This window comes from Acinonyx jubatus, chromosome C1 (genome assembly GCF_027475565.1).
Source record: "Acinonyx jubatus isolate Ajub_Pintada_27869175 chromosome C1, VMU_Ajub_asm_v1.0, whole genome shotgun sequence".
NCBI classification, from domain to species: domain Eukaryota; kingdom Metazoa; phylum Chordata; class Mammalia; order Carnivora; family Felidae; genus Acinonyx; species Acinonyx jubatus.
Genome location: NC_069381.1, coordinates 180,877,134 through 180,894,569, shown reverse-complemented (window position 1 = coordinate 180,894,569; position 17,436 = coordinate 180,877,134). Strand labels below are relative to the sequence as shown.

Sequence of the window (17,436 nt, the reverse complement as noted above, 5' to 3'; positions counted from 1 at the left end):
AGATCCCCATTATTTTTCACTAGAGTAGTATGCACCTGACTCAATTCTGTTTCCAGTCTTTTAAAAACTGTTCCTCTAATCTGAGAATATAAATTTTGGCTCTGATTTTGTAACTTCCTGATTCAACAACCTTCAATGGCCCTTTATTTGCAAAGTCTCCAGAATAAAATTCTAAGTCATTACCACGGTATAAATAACATGGCAGAGTACACTATGCATGGGCAAATGGAGTCAAATAGAACCAAGTTTTGAAAACTCTATCTACCAGTTACTAACAATGTAACTACCTGAGTCACTTTTACCTTTCCAAGGCTTAGATTTCCAAAGAGAAAGAGAGAAAGCAAGCAAGAATGGTAACTAAAAAAGAATGTGCCTAGCCTAGCCTAATGCTGAATAGATGACAGGGATTCAGTATCTTTCCTTTCACCTTCCCACCCAGACCAGAATATCAGTTCTGATGGAGCTTTTACCCAGCCCTGGACATTGTGCTCCACTATATGGTCCTCTATGCTCCCATAGATCTTTGATCACAGTTCATATATCACTTATCCTGTTCTGCTTATGTCTTATTAATTATAAGCACATTTAGGTGTCATTACTATTTTTGAGCAACTAGTCTTTTCTCCCCTTCTAGATTGAAAAACACGCAAGATGAGGATTTGATCTTGTTCATCCTCCTATCTCCCATAACATACAGCCTAATATTAGGTCCTACACACAATAGGAACTCTATAATGTCTACTAGTTGAATTGTATACTTTTACATGATTTATCCAAAATTTAAAACCAAAAATTCCTTTGCTTTAACAATGAAAAGAGAAGCAGAATAATTATCTACTGTAAATACAGTATATCCCCCTAGTACCTAACAGGGGCCTTGAAATACAGTTAATATCCCCTAAATTGTGTTAATTTGTGTATTACACACCGAACACCTTTTATGGTGAAGACAGTCTTCAAAAGGAAGGGTTTTCAGCCAATTAAAGACTTGGGCAAAAGAGGGGATAGTAATAACTACTCACACCCATCATTACAATTGAAAAAAAAAAAAAAACAAAATCAGTTCTGTTATTGAACAGCAAAACTATTTTGCTCTAGAATATGAGTATTAATTTGAATAGGTTTGTCCTTTATGTTTCCACAGAAACTAAAACCTAAAATGAGCTTAAATTGCATGCAAAACTAATGACTGAATAACTGTATTCAGTGAAAAAATTATGCTTCCTATTTTATTTTTGGTAAATAATATGAAGAGCTAATCTCTGTACAGATTACAAATTAAGTCATACTGCATATTTTTGAACGTTTATCTTTAAAGTAAAATAACACAAACTTTTATAACAGAGAGTACAAAAGTTATTATTAATGTCATTTTTAATAGTTGTTATGGCTAACTTTGTAAAAGCACATGTCAAAATGGTTAAGCTCATGGGGCACCTGGGTGGCTCAGTCAGTAGACCATCGGACTCTGGCTCAGGTCAAGATCTCACTGCTCATGAGCTGAAGCCCGGAGTTGGGTTCTGTGCTGACAGCTCAGAGCATTGGAGCCTGCTTCAGATTCTGGGTCTCCCTCCTCTGCTCGCTCTCTCTCTCCTTCAAGAATAAATAAATATTTTTTTAAAAAAAAAATTTTAGGGGCGCCTGGGTGGCTCAGTCGGTTGAGCATCCGACTTCGGTTCAGGTCACGATCTTATGGTCCGTGAGTTCGAGCCCCGCGTCGGGCTCTGTGCTGACAGCTCAGAGCCTGGAGCCCGCTTCGGATTCTGTGTCTCCCTCCCTCTCTGATCCTCCCCCTTTCATGCTCTGTCTCTCTCTGTCTCAAAAATAAATAAAACATTAAAAAAATTTTTTTTCATTGTTTTAATGGTTAAGCTCATGAATCGTCAGAGAGATCCCAGTTAAATCTCTTATAGCTTTAGCTCTTAAGAGCTTTAGCTCTTTAGCTCTTATACTTAAATCTCTTATAGCTTTAGCTCTGTATCTACAGATACAGTAGTATCTATTTGAAGGGTTTCTGTGAGAACAATGAAATGATATTGATTATAAAGCACTGTGACTGGCACAAAATGAATTCTTGATAAATGGTAGGTGCAATAATCATCAGCATTATTACATGTTTACTTAGTTGTAATTATTTACAACTTGATTATATATTATATACCGCTTATATATTATATATTTATATACCATATATGTGTGTATAATATTACATTATGTATTATAGCGGCGATATACAGAACTCTCAGCTACCTTTCACAGATATTTTTTACAAAGTACTCTTTCAAAGGCTATCCCAAGGCCGCCGGAGCCGCTCCAGTCAAGCCTCACAGTGCTCACCCCCTCTGGCGAGCGGGTGGCCTCGTGGCAGACCGGCTCTCAAGGCTGTTGCTGCGGCCGGCCGGGCGGTGCTCAGCCGCGAGGGGCCCGCGGGAGCTGCTCCGGGCGCCAGCCTGTGACGGGCGCCGAGGCCCAGACTGGGCTGCGCGGCGGGTCCCAGCCAAGCCGCCCGCGCCGCCCCGCCCGCTAGCGGGGATGAGTGACGGCGACAACAGGTGCAGCGCGGAGTCCCAGGCTTCTCGGGAGTCCCCGAGTTTGGCGCGTCAGGCCCGGGGGGGTCAGAGTTTGACTCTGGAAACCGTCCTCCTGGCCCTGCACCAGCCTTCCGAAGTCACCCCTCAACCGGCCTCTTGCTGCTTAGTAAAGCCTGAGGTCACGTCAACCTCTCGAAACCCACCAGTCCCAGACGCCGACTTTCCTCCAAAGGGGAGAAGAGAGGAAAGTGTGCGGTGCATGGTGCTTTGCATAACCGTTCGCTCTCTCCTCCCCAGCCGTCCGAAAGCAGGCGACAGTGGCCCCAGAGCCGAGCCCTCGTCTGCACACCACACGTCCGCCCCGACTTGCTGCACGCTCTTCCCTCCCCAGACGGCCCAGCTCCGCGACCACGGGCCACAGCCGAAACCGCCCGCCCGCGCCGCTCGCCGGCTTGCTGCGCCCGCCCGCCCCGCCGCCCGAGGCGACGTCGCCTGCTCCTCCCCACCCCCCCCTACCGGGTGGCAGGTTCAGGTCCCGGGTCCGAGCCTGCGCCCCTGCAGCTGCCACTGCCGCCGTCGCCGCCAGGGGGAGTGTCCGTCGGGAAACGTGGTGTTGCTTCCTTGGTGTGAAGGTGCTTTCAAACTTCAGGTTTCTGATCCTTTCCCCTGGGTTCTGAAGAGCGTAGAGGAAGATGGAGACCGAGTCCGGGACGGTGAGTACGGCAGTCAGGGCCTCCGGCCCCGGGATAGCAAGGGGAAGGAGCAACGTGGACTCCGTTCCTGAGGGGCTGGAATTGTGAAGTCTAGGGCCCAAATGCCCTCTATTTTTTCGGGAAGAAACGTGGACAGGATGCCCCATCGACCACCGTGAAGAGCGGCCTCCCTCCAGGCCCCGTCGGATCGGGTCGTGGGGTCGGGAAGGTGGGACCACCAGGCCAGGACCGGGTGTAGGCTGGCTGGGGGACCTCGGAAATGGCCGGAAGGTTTCAGGAGGCGGCGGTGGCCGGGTCCTGTACAACAGGCGGGGCTGGGGTAGAAAAACAGCTTTCCCGCCGAAACCGGGCTCGGCACCGTCTTTGACGCCTGCTCAGGCCGGACTCCGCCCAGACGCCCACCGCAAGGGATTGCCAGGGCGGCTGACACCGCCTTTCCCTGGCTAGTCAGTGGGGACCGGAAGGCCGGAGAGACCTGGAGGGAGCGGTGGGGCACCGTGGCCCTGGACGGACCCGGACACTTTAATACCGGGTGTGCGCCCGAGACGCTGAGGGCCGGGTGGGGGAGGGGCGGGAGACGAAGCAGGCCTGAGGAGCTGAGGCGCTGAGGCGAGGTGCCACTGTGCCCCGCCCCCGCCCCTCTGGCAGCCAATCAGCGCGCGCCACGTGAGTGCCGAGTTGTTGCCGACGCTCGAGGCCACCGTAGGGTCGGTGCAGTTGAGGGTTCCAGCCACTGCTTCTGGCGGGTTTGCGGGTCAAAATTTCTCGCTGGCTAGCCTTCTTTTCCCTCCCGCACTTTGGTGGGGAGGGGGTGGATCCTCGTGTCAGTGCCCAAGTTCACGATGACCCGAGAGAACCCGAGGAAATTGTCGCAGCGGCCATATCCTACAGCGCCTCAGCTTGCTGGCCTCGGAGGGGAAGGAGCTTCGAGGCCTTGACTGCGACGGTTAGCCTGCCCTCTTCCCGTTGTCTTCGCTGGCAAAGTGGATGATAGATTTCGAGGTTAATTCTCAAGGGATGGAGGCAGTGAGGGCACATTACTCTGAAGGAAATTTTTAATAAACTCTTTAGTGCTAGAAGTTTTGCTAAACTAAGAACCCTTACTTCTAATCTAACAACACCTGCCTAAGTGCTTTTCATACATTTGCAAAATTATTACCGGTGGAATCTGAGGCTTTATTAGCTCAGTGCATCGCCAACCTTCTCTGAGGAATTGAGATATTTCGGCTTAAGCCTTGTCACTACTAACATTAAGATATTTTCTAGGTTCTTTTCATATTGTATTCTTAAACCCTCTGCCTAATGGTTGGGATATCATGAGCAGGGAGAAGTGATTCATTCGTTTGTTCAACAAATTATTTATTGAACACCTGCTATGTACCATCTCCACTTTAAATGATCAGTGAACAAAATAGGCAAAATCCCTTCCCATATGAACATTGCACTACATTGGAAAGTGGTAAGCAATAAACATATGTAAACTATATAGTATGTTGGAAAGTGATAAGTGGTAAGAAGAAAAATAAGGCAGTAGGAACCCACAGTACAGCAGGAGCCTTAGAAATGAGAATGAAATGAACAGGATATAAAAAGTTGATGTTTTTCCTTTCTCGGTATCATCTAACTAGTTTCTCAAGATTGGAAATAAAGCACCTGTTCACTTTTGTTCATGTCCTTTCTCTGTGAAAAATAATGGAATGACTTTTATTTAAACAAATTGGAGAACAAATGAATTCATCTGTCGAACTTGTTTTTCAGAAGAAAATTTCATGAAGACTGATTTTTAAAATTTTACAATCTGTAAACAGACAAGATTGTATCTACTAGAGCTATGCTATTATCTCTAGCAATGCAAATCCACAGTTGAAAAATAAAACTAAGCATCCCAAAATCATCATTCTCTGCACTACATCCTAGAAGTAAAGTGACTGAAGTTACAAATAACCTCCAAATGCCCAGAGAGAATGCTTTTAAGATTGGTTCCCCAATTTCTATAATTGGAAACTACCACATAGCCGTTATTAAATGTGATGATTTTTCTGTGGGTTAATAGGTGTTTTTATGAACTCCCTTTTTAGGAATTTGTGTTGTTCCTCCTTAACACTAGATGCAGAATGGAACGCAATGAGGTCCAGCCTGTAGCCCTGTAGTCACTACTGGCCTAGTCATTTCTCTGTATATCTTGAAGGATTGACTTAGGGATCATGGTTTTATTGGCCAATTAAGTGAGACAGGAGAGCAACTATGAAAAAGAACAACTCCATTATCTATGTTGGAAATTCATTTTCATGTATTTGTTTCTCAGAGAATTGAAATTCTGAAACCAAGATTTTTGAAGCATACTCATTTAGTACATTAGACTGTCTGAGAAGCCTATTTAATGTTCCCAGAACGAAAATAATTAGCAAGTGCTTAAATTGGTTTCTCTTCAAAATTCTATTCTCAAGTCTTGTTTTTTTCAGATGTAGGTTAAGAGCTTACCATCTTGCCATTATGCAAAGGCATATATGTTAATATATGTTTATTAGAATCTAAATTAGGCCCCCAACTTAGAATTATGAACATGTATGTACTGAGTTCAATCTTTGGTATAAAAATTTATGCCTATGAGATATAGGTATGTAAATTTCTTTTTTCTTTACAAAATCAGTTCAATCTTCAAATTGACAAGTGCATTTAAAACTTTGACTTTAGAGTTAAAAAACAGTGAACTTGAATGTCAGAATTTATGTCAGTGCCCTTTAGCCAAAGACTACCAGGAACATACTGTAGTTCACTAAAGTTGGGTGTATTGAATTGTTGCCACAAGGAAGAGCATGCACCATGGAGCCTTTTGGTAAGAGGGTGCTAGAAAAGAACTTACTATGGGATTTAGACTTGTGTTAAGCTCTTTTTAGATAGGGTTTAAGGAAGAACGGCTTTACTGTGAGATGCATGTTGTCAGAAAGTGGGAGTAATTCTGCTAATTCTTATCTAGAAGGCAAGAAAAATAGATTGAAGCCAAAGCTGTGATTGATAAAGATGGAGCAGTTATACATATCAGCCAGAATAGAGGGCTGTTTGGTCATTCTTATGGTTTGGACAATGCTTTTGTTTTTGTCAGAGTTCTGACATGGTTATGGAATGGTCTTGTTTTTGTTGTGATCCATCACAATCACAGAGTAACTTTGCCTAATGCCTGTTAACAAGAGAACAACCATAGCCTAGCTGTGAGTTCGAGGCCAACTCCTAACAACACCAGAACAAAGCCAGTTCCCAGCTGTCAGGGCTGCTTTTCTCTTTCTGTTTTTTGAGTTTAATATTCCTCAATATTTATAATATTTAAATTGTATATTTAATAATAATTCACAGAAACATTTTAAGTAATTAAGATTTTCTCTGTAGTGGAGTAGATTCTACATTTCCCATATTTTTATTGCTCCAAAAAAAGTATTCTAATTATAATCTTCATAATATTAAACTAAAATTAAAGTCTAAAATATTACATTTTGTCTAAATGACTCATCTTTTTGAAAGATATTGTTTTCAGCCTGCATCAAACTTCTACCCAATGCTAAAAGTTTAATAGAATTTTATTTTACAGCAAACATCAAATCAGACGCAAACAGATTCATTATCTCCATCCCCTAATCCTGTGTCACCTGTGCCTTTGAATAACCCAACAAGTGCCCCAAGATATGGAACAGTGATCCCTAATCGCATCTTTGTAGGAGGAATTGACTTTAAGGTACCTATTTATGCATGTAACATAGTGTATTTTTTGCATTAGAAGTTATTTTATTTCTCAGAAAATTTTTGTACAACTGCAAAAATAACAATTGCTATTTCCATAATGATTAGTAGGTTTCACATTATCTTACTATAAAGAATCTTTTCAATACCAGTGTTGGTTAAAAAGAATATGTGTAATTTCCCATACAAGGAAATTGAGGCTCACTGATATATCTGTAGGCTCCTAGCTGCTTCGTGACAGAGTGAAGACTAGAATCCCACTATTTTGACTCATAGTTCCATATTCCTTATTTCACCATACCACACTAATTATACTTTATTATGTCATACTCCAAAAAAAAAGTAATGCATGGTAATAATTTCAAAAAAAAACGCAATTTTTTAAAAAAACACAAAATTTAGTCCTATGAATTTGTTTCTTTATCCCAACTTTATTCTCAAGTTCCTATTGAATAACCTCCTAAACTTGCATCAAAATTGCTTTCCACCATCTAATTTAGAATCTGATCACAAAAAAAAATGTCAGAATAAAACATCTTAACATTAATACACTTTAATAATGTAATCAGTCATTCTACTCTTTCAGAGAAGCTTAGTTTGTGAGATGTTTTAGCACCCCCATTTGGGAGGTAGTAGTAAACACCTATAGGAAAGGTCTGCATGCTATTTTAAGTGGAATATCCTTACTTCTAAGTGGATATGTAGAAAGATTTCCAAGTTTCCATATTATATATTGAAAATTACAGGGATAGTTGTCTTTCTTAATTAAAAAAAATCTTTGTGCCAAAGATGTGTCAAATAAATTTGACATTTATTACTCACTATTTCCCTATAATCAGTCTTTTGCAATTTGGATGAAAATACTTTTTTTCTTCTCAAGAGAAATGATACACATACTGTATTTGTGTATTTGTCAAAATAATGATTTTTAAGCAAGTATGTCATTGGTTCACTAAACATGAATAAAAATGATTTATAATGAAATGCTAATTTTAAAAAGATTTTCTGTTTCTATGAAAAATATTAATGGCTGACCATAAATATTCAAGTTGAGTATTTTTGTTCAGAATTAATTTATATCATAAACAGTATATTTTTAAATAAATTATCAATAAATGGAAATATTCATATGGTTAGGCTATTCTAGGTTATTGAATTTTATCAGCTACGTTATGAACTTAAGAGGCCATTGTTAGAACACAGTTGTACCTTTAAGGTAATGGCTAGGGTTCCCTCCCTGATACTTATACCGTTTCCAAAACCATAGACAAATGACAACAAGGAAATGAACATCCAGAGATGGGTTCCTGGATGGGTTTCTGTAGTAGCAAACAGTGTCAAACTTTTTAAAACTCTTCTTTTTGGAAGCTTATAGCCCATCCCTCTTGATACTTAATCATCTTGACTTTGTCTCCTTATTTTTCAACTAGGAAGTAGAGCTGCAAAATTGAACTAGTGATTCTTCTATCAGAGAATAGTTTGAATTGTTTTCAAATCTCTAACAGAAATTCTTCTGGCATTGGTTCCATTTGAGTTTATTGAAATAAGAGGCATTTAGTTATTCTTAAGATTATCTCAGTATTTGTCATCATCCAATTTACCAGGCTGTAGGCTACCAACTAAAACCTGATAATGTATATAAGAGGCATAGCACTGCTGTTGGGCATGCCTTTTTCTGTGTATATAAAGAAATTCTTTTCTAAAGATATTTAAAGTTTCCATGGGGTAGTTATACCTGAACCAGAAAATGAAATTACGATGAATTTAGTGTGAATATTGTAGGAAAAGATAAAATGAGTGTATTATGAGACTACTGCAGTTAAAACCATCTTTGTAGATATCTTGTGTATTATAGTCCAATGATGATTCAGATTTTTATTTTGAATATTATGATGTCATTATTTAGCTAAAATGTATGTTGAGTACAGATAAACTATCTAAAAACTCTAAATCTTGTAGCTACTTCATTGACATCACAAATTGAGTTCAAGTACTTTTAGAAATGTATTCCTTTCCTAAGACCTTACTGTTCCTGGAGACTGCTGATTAAAATAGAGGGACTGGTATACACCAACAACTTAGTTCCACTGCCATGACCATGGGCCTCTCTGAGCCACAAAAAACAATAGTAATATGCCCTTACTATAGTTATAGCCGTGCCTAATTCGTTATTTTTTTAACTGGCCAACAAGAATTCCTTTAAATATGAGTGAACTTTCTTTTTGTTTTTAAAGCAATTCAGCTTAAATTTTTTTCATTGATTATAATAGTTTAACATCATAGTTACTGCATAAAGCAATGTATTTACATTGGTTTTAATAATTTAGTGGTTTTATATACTGTTTTTATGCTGAGAGGCATTCTTACGTTTATATTACTATTTGTTTACAATCTTTTCTGTCTCCAAAACAAGCATAAGACTTGTTTCATTTTTTAGCAATTAGAGGATATTTTAAAAGCCATTAAAAGCAATTTTTTGTGTTTTCATTTTCCTTTAGACAAATGAAAATGATTTAAGAAAATTTTTTTCCCAGTATGGGTCTGTAAAAGAAGTGAAGATTGTAAATGACAGAGCTGGAGTGTCCAAAGGGTTAGTATTGCTATAGATAGTACATAGAATTAACAATTGTATTTTTATTGGCTTATTAGATTTGGTATGCTAACTTATTTTGATTCCATTTTTTAAAAAGAGAATTTCATGCTCTCTTCTTTCTTCTTGCCTTTAATCTGCAGTGTGTGTGTGTGTGTGTGTGTGTGTGTGTGTGTGTGTGTATTTTGGCATGGGGGAGGACACTATAATATTCCTTAATTTGTTAGGAAGCTATTCTTGCATTGGCTGAGGAACTATTCAATGTTATGTAGCAAGCATTTAATGTTGGGTAACTAATGTCCAGTAGCTAAGGAACCAGAAGCTAAAGGAATCAGATGCTCTTGGAATTGTGTGCCTGCTTTAGACATAGAGATAAGGAACTAACCTGAGAAATATAACTCTAAAGAGAATGATTTTTAATTGCCAAATCAAAGAGAATAAAAATTGGGAAGAAATCAGGAGGATTTGTCTAGAAATGGCTAACGACCTTAGAGCTATTGCAGTGGACTGGTTTATACAAAAGCCAAATCTCAGAGAAGACGTAGTTTACATAGTGTACTTACTTAAGAAGTTTGATAGCAAAGTTAAAATGGGTAAGACAGAACTTGGTTGTAAATTTTTAAAAATAAAAAATAAAATTTAAAAAAATAAAATAAAATATCCATGGGAAAAAAATGGGTAAGACAGTGGAGATCAGTGAAGGATTATGTCCATTTTCTTGAAAGAGAGGCAGGACATACATAAGAGAAAGGACTAACAAGGTAGATAGAAAATTCTACTAGAGGGAAGCAACTTGTAAGAATGTCAAGTGAGCACTTTGGAAGAGATGGGTTCCTGGAGAGATGTTATTTTTAAACAAATGAGATACTTCTCAGACTGACAAATAGTATTAGGAAGAAGTGAGATTGTAGCTCTTGTATTTGGTTAATAGAATTTGCAATATTTTGGTAATATCCACTTTTTACCACTAAAAACATAGATATGTAAACTGTATTTTATGCCTTTTCCACTGGGTGGTGTATGTGTTCTATCAAAAATTTAGTGTAAAAGTATTTCCTTAATCCTTGTTTAATGTTTGGGCAAATAGAAAAAGAGAAATTCTTTGTTAGAGGAAGAAACTTTTTATATAATACAGTAACTATGAATTGAAGAAAATAGTCAAGATATTTAACACTACTCTAGTTTCCTTAAGTTACCTAAGTAGAAATTATGCTTGGCAGAGGGATATACTGTTTTATCTCTTTCATATCATTTTGTGTATCTGTTTTGGCTTTTTGGACATTGCATTCAAAATATATTTGTATCTTGAATATTATATGAATTGTACTCTGGAGGTAACAATTATCCATGCAAACAGCAGGTAGAAAGTCTGGGATGTACATATTTTTTATTTGTCTTTGGGAAATACGAGTAATTGCATTATCAGTTTAGATATGCTAATAATAATACATCCATATAAATAAACATTTACCAATTTAAAAAAATTTTGTGTTGAAATTTTTTTCCCTACTCTGATTCCTATTTAAGCCAAACTTCTATTATTTTAAAAGGTGATTATGTCTCTCTACCAAAATTTATTGCATCCTAATTTGTAAGCCAGAACTTGAATCTTTCATGCTTTCCTGATTTATATACAAGTCAGATATGAAACTGTTTGAAGATCCTGGTTTGTTGTTTTTTTTTTTTTTTTTTTTTTTTTAGTGTCCTGACTCTAAGAGGAGGTGACAGTGTTAAGCTGTGAATGATTCTCTTAAATTTTGCATGCTGGGCACCTTAGAAAACTGCTCACTACTACAGTGACCCATGCTTAAAAGAAAAAAAATTAATCTTAGTATAACTCTAATGTTCTAAAGAAAATAATTAATGCATTTTTTAGGTATGGTTTCATCACTTTTGAAACACAAGAAGATGCACAAAAAATTTTACAAGAGGTAAGATCTCTTACTGTATTCAACTTCCTTTTTTGAAACTAATCCTTTAGGATATTTGTTTTAGTATTAGCATTCCAGTACAATGATCAATTGCTAGAAAAAATTTTTAACTTATTTGCATCTTAAGACTAACATTGGTCTCCAAAAAAATTGAATTAAAAAAAGATTAAGGGCACCTAGGTGGCTCAGTCAGTTGAGTGGTCAACTCTCGATTTTGGTTCAGGTCATAATCCCAGGGTCATGGGATCAAGCCCTGTGTCAGGCTCCACACTGAGCGTGAAGCCTGCTCGCCATTCTCTCTCTCTCCTTCTGGCCACTACCCTGCTCACACACTCTTGCTCTCTCTCTCTCTCTCTCTCTCTCTCTCTCTAAAATTAAAAAAAAAAAGTTGTTGGCTTTTTTTTAAGATTAAACAGGGGTGCCTGGCTGGCTGAGTCAGTGGAGCATGTATTTCTTGATCTCAGGTCTATAGGTCTGAGCCCCAGGTTGGGTGTAGAGATTACTTTTAAAAACATATTTTTAAAAATCTTTTTAAAAAAGATTAAGCATAGATTTTTATCAATAGAAAAATTCTAAATTATTGCATGCGTTTGTTTGTCAAGCTGTAATATAATTTTTTACTTTATTTGCTTAAACTAAGAACTTGGGGATATATCTTTTCTCAAGTGTTAGTTGATAGCACTTTGAATTCCTACAAACACTACAACACTAGAGTGAAATTATCTGAGATTACTTCCCTCTTGTGAAAAACGTTATATAAACTAAGAACATTCATAGAAAAAGTCTATAGCCTGCAGTTCAGTGTAATAACTAAATTTGGTAAATGTTAGTTAATCTTTAAGGAAAAAAATAGTTTGAATTATATATTAAATCACATGCAGCTGATCCCCACTATTCATACTAGTTATGTTCTTTAAAGTCACCATGAACACTGAATTGGCAAATATTGGACTGCTGTTCCTAGAAGAAATACAAGACTAGGTTCCCACAAGTTTCTGGTTACATTATTTTCTTCTTTGTTTTTTTTTTTTTTTTTAATGTTTATTTATTTCTGAGAGAGCACAAGCAGGGGAAGGGCAGAAAGAGAGGGAGACAGTGAATCTAAAGCAGGCTCTGAGCTGTCAGTGCGGGGCTTAAACTCACGAACTTGTGAGATCTGACCTGAGCTGAAGTTGGACACCTCACCAACTGAGTCACCCAGATGCCCCTACGTTATTTGCATTAACCAATTAATACATAACTTTGTTTTATGTGTGTTTCTGTTTAAAGACTTCATGTTAAATATATATTGTTGATTCATTAACATGGAACTCCTGTTCAACAGCATTATGTAACACATGCCTGAATTAAATTCATGTAACACATATTTTCTCCATAAGGCAAATGACATTCTTCTTGTGCTTGGGAATACTAGCCAGTACCTCAGCACCACACTTGAGGGCTATTTTAAATAGCAAAATAAAAAAGATAGCAAAATCACCAACATAAAACACAAAAATGCAAAAAACATGGCACTAAACAGAACATGAAACGGACTCTTGTTTTCACCGTAAGAGCTGAAACAAGAATGGACAGAGTATTCCCTTGTTTGACCTTAGCTGGGACCATATATGTCAGGCAATTAAAAATTTTCACCTCTCTGCTCATGTCCACTAGTAATCACTAAATTGCTACAAGTATTGATTTGGGGGTTACAAATAATTTTAATGAATAGGTGAATTCCCAAATATGGGATCTATGAGTAGAGGCTTGACTGTATTCCCATTAAAGAACTAGGGTCAAAGCATTGGAACCAAGATTCAAACCCATATCTTTAATATTCAAAGACTTTGTCCTTTCCAGTATTCCTTGCTGCTTTCAAAACTATTATAGTCTGAATTTTAAAAATGTTTCTCACTAGTTTTTCACTATTGATTTTATAAAACAGTAGTGCCAAAATAATAAAAAAAATTTTTTTATTCTAGGCTGAAAAACTTAATTATAAAGATAAGAAACTGAACATTGGTCCAGCAATAAGAAAACAACAAGTAGGAATTCCTCGTATGTATTGAGAACTAATGCATTTTCCAGTATTTTTACATGGTTCTTTTTTGAAATATTAGACTTTTTCTAGAATTTAATTAGAAGGTCAGACTTCTTTAATTTAATAAAGTTATTTCAGCAAAGTTGGTGATCAAATGAATATTTCTTACAGATTAATGTATGTTAGATTTTCAGGGGGTAGGGAAAATTTTACATAAATAATGGTGCTTACATATATTACATATAATTACATCTTTAAAGGAAAACTCTTCTAAAATAAAAATATAATTTAAAATTACAAAGGTAATTAGAAGTAATTTGGCATTATGAATTGAAAATTTTTATAATTAGAAAAGTAATTTAAAATTAGAAATTTAAATTTAAAATACTGAAAATAAAAATAAAGAACCAATATCAGAAACTTTAGTTGCATGGTAGGTACTATAACCCAACTAGATGTGTCATAATTATCAGAGGGAACAATTCCTAAAGCCTTAATAATTGGCTATATTATGTGCCTTTCTCAAATTTCTGCAAGGTTTTCAACTCTACTCTTCTTTTTTTCTCAATCTTCCTATTTATTGTATTAGGCATCTTTACAGTTTGCTTTTTACCTAAATATTTATTAAACTCTATAACAGTCTTTGGCTAGAAAATTCACAACTGAATTTTCTTATTCTTCCTTAGCTGTGTCCTAATGTCCACTGGGATGTGTAAAACATTAGGTGTTTATTGTACATCTGTTAACAAATTAATAGTTGTACTCATTTGGGTGGTCTATTTTAATTTAGAAGTTAATCAGGTTTAATTTTGACTTAGTTATTTGTTAATTTAGAAGATAACTGAAGTGTCCTCAGTAGATTAATACTTCTTTCTTGTTCCAAGAATTAAGCTGTTGACACATAGTAACCATTTTTTATCACCAGCAGTAGGTATAAGTAGTAATGTTCACATTATGACCCACAAGTTGCTAAAAAACAACAAAAAAAAAAACATGAATCACTATGCTGAATGCTTTCAATCAGGTGGTGAATTTGAAAAGTATAGGGTTAAGTAACTATATAACCAAATAGTGGCATTAGCCTTCAAATCCAGGACAGGTTGACTCCAAAGCTCATTATACTTTTCTGCAAATAAATATTAAGTATAAAAGTAGATTCTCAAGATACAGGGGATTCTTATCTCAATTTTTTCTCAGATCTGTTGCTTTTTTTTCCATCTCCATTACCAACATTCTAGTCTGAGCTACCCACTTTCCTTGCCTTGATTACTGGAAAAGCCTCCTAACTGGTCTTTCTGAATCCAGTCTTGGTACCTTCCAACCTATCATACACAAGGAAGCCGGAGTAATCTTTGAAAAGTGCACATCTTAAGTTATTTTCTGCTTATTTTTGAACTGTCCTTTATTTTTCTTCCCATGCTTTAGCCATCTAGCCTCATCTCAGTTCCAGAACATACAGTATTCCTAATATACACTATTTACCTAGAATGCTCTTTGCCATTCCATTAAAATCCCATTCATTCTTTAAAGCTCAGCCCAAACATCATTTCCTCACAAATTAAATACAATTGGAACATTCATACTACCTAGTATAATAGACTATACTACGTCTTAATGTATTTATCAAAATTGTCTTAATTGATTAATTGTCTAGTTACCTAATAACTATCTTTCCCATAAGAGCCTAACTTCAATACGGTATGTCCAATTTTTTTCTTTTTTCTTGTTGGCTGTATCACCAGCCAAGTTCAATGCCCTGTAACTGTACTGACTTTTAAAATTCATTCATTCATTCATTCATTCATTCATTCATTTAGCAGATAAACCTGTGGTTCCTTGATTATCTTTGGAGGCAAATCCATGAACTTCATGAATTGTGTGCAAAATTTTGTTTCAGTATATATCTCTGAGAAAAGACTCCATGACTTTCATCAGATTCTCAAAAGGATGGGATTAAGAATCACTAAAGTAAGCAGTAACAACTCTAGATGAAATACAGTGAAAATATAAAGGCTGAGAAGCAGTAGTGCTGCTTAAAATGGTAGGCCAGTGCTACTCACAGTGTGGTTTGCAGCCAGTAACAGTTCACTTGGAATCTGTCAAAATGCAAATCCTCAGGCCCTATCCCAGACTTACTGAATCTAAATCTCTGCAAATGTGGCCCTGGATAATAAGCTATCTAGGTGATTCTAATATATGTTAAGTTTTGAGAATCACTGATATACTGGAAGAAGGATTGCCAGTTCTAGTAATTTACATAAATTTGCTGGTCAAGTACTTAATCTAACTTGGCTTATATAAATTTTCCAAGTGTTCTCCTGACAAAAACATACATATTTTTTAATTTGGGGGGAGGAGTGTAATAACTTGATCTGAGAAAAGAGATGGGGACCCAGAACTAGCCACATGGAAGATTTGTGGTTATGTTTGCAACAGCAGCAGTTACAGCAAAGGGAAGCTAGAGAATAAGAGTTACAGTGTCAATGAATTCTTGTGAGAGTAGATCCAAAGAATTTGTGGGGTAGAACCAAAATCCCTTCAGGAAAGTATGGAATCTTTTCCAACCTCACTGATTTCATCATCTTTGGCCTTTTACAAATAAAAGGTCTTACTAAGGTCTTAGGAAATTTATTATAGTGTCTATAGTCTTCAGTTAACTTTATAATTTATATTTATAAAAACAATGGCCTTTCTGATAATAATTTAAATTGTTAAGCTTTGTGTTTCGTTACATTGGTACTAAAATCTAAGTTAATGAATTTTTAGTATTCTTTTTTGAACTTGTTTCTTTTTCTCTTATTCACCTTAAAGTAATAAAAGCTCTAAGATAGTAAGTTTGAAAACATATATTTCAAAGACACTTTAACGTATGGAATTTTTTTTTAATTTGCAACATTCAATTTTTACCATAACTATATAGATGTGTTAAGATAAACATTTTCAAATGTTCAGAAATTACCATTTTAAAAGAAAATTGAACATTTTAGTTATTGTTATTATTTAATCTTTGCTTTAGGTTCCAGTATAATGCCTGCAGCTGGAACAATGTATCTAACAACTTCAACTGGATATCCTTACACTTATCATAATGGTGTTGCTTATTTTCATACTCCAGAGGTAACTTCTGTTCCACCACCTTGGCCTGTAAGTAATTTTCATCTTAGAAGGTTTTCCATCTATTCTATTGATTTTGTAAAATATTTATTTCTGAGATATTTCAACCACAGACAAGCACAAATAATAATATAATCGCCATGTAGCTACCACTTAAATTTAACAGATGTTAACATTTTGCCATATTTACTTAAGTTCATTTAATAGGGGGAAATAAAATATGAGAAATTCAGGTAAAGTCTCCTTGCCCCCACATTCTTACTCTCTTTTTCTCCTCAGATATATCCAGAATATATAACCAGAATGTCTTTCCTATCATTTTATGGTTTTTCTACACATGTAGGTGTCCTTAAACAATAGGTAGTATTACTTTGGGTGGTTTTTAAACACTATGTAAATAATCTAGTTTTTCTATTCAACATTATTTTTTAGAGATTAAACCATGCTGATGCTAGTATATCTAATTCACTTTTAATATTTTATAATATTCCATTATATCAGTGTATATTCCCCTATTGATGGACATTTTAAGTTTTTTTTTCTGTAATCAAGAGTGCAGTGAACATCTAGCTCTTGTATGTATTGTGTGAGAGTTTGTCTAGGAAAGTGGTCTTCAAAGTTTTTTCTTCTACAGCCTCTAAAAATTTTCTGAAAAATTATAAATAGTCTCACTCATTTTTAAGTTGACATCTTAAATTTGTCATAATTTTATTTTTTTAATTTTTTAATGTTTGCTTATTTTTTGACAGAAAGAGAGAGTGTGAGTAAGGGATGGGCAGAGAGAGAGGGAGACACAGAATCT

The 17,436-nt window shown here is 36.4% G+C and overlaps 2 protein-coding genes across 3 annotated transcripts in view; both read left to right on the top strand.

Moving 5' to 3' along the window:
• Positions 1–2,532: 2,532 nt before the first annotated feature.
• Positions 2,533–3,208, top strand: LOC113595065 (uncharacterized). Its single transcript, XM_027043850.1, has 2 exons — positions 2,533–2,779; positions 2,829–3,208. The coding sequence occupies exons 1-2, from the start codon at positions 2,533–2,535 to the stop codon at positions 3,206–3,208; spliced, it is 627 nt and encodes a 208-aa protein (XP_026899651.1).
• Positions 3,091–17,436, top strand: part of BOLL (boule homolog, RNA binding protein) — a 41,473-nt gene continuing 27,127 nt past the window's right edge. The window contains exons 1-6 of one of the 2 annotated variants that reach the window (XM_015077948.3): positions 3,091–3,244; positions 6,828–6,971; positions 9,475–9,566; positions 11,443–11,497; positions 13,462–13,537; positions 16,537–16,664. In XM_015077948.3, coding sequence (XP_014933434.1) covers positions 3,224–3,244; positions 6,828–6,971; positions 9,475–9,566; positions 11,443–11,497; positions 13,462–13,537; positions 16,537–16,664 — 516 coding nt within the window. In that variant the 5' untranslated portion in view covers positions 3,091–3,223. Of the gene's footprint in view, positions 3,245–4,107; positions 4,247–6,827; positions 6,972–9,474; positions 9,567–11,442; positions 11,498–13,461; positions 13,538–16,536; positions 16,665–17,436 lie in introns of those variants that run through there. The other variant, XM_053215510.1, reaches the window with a different exon arrangement.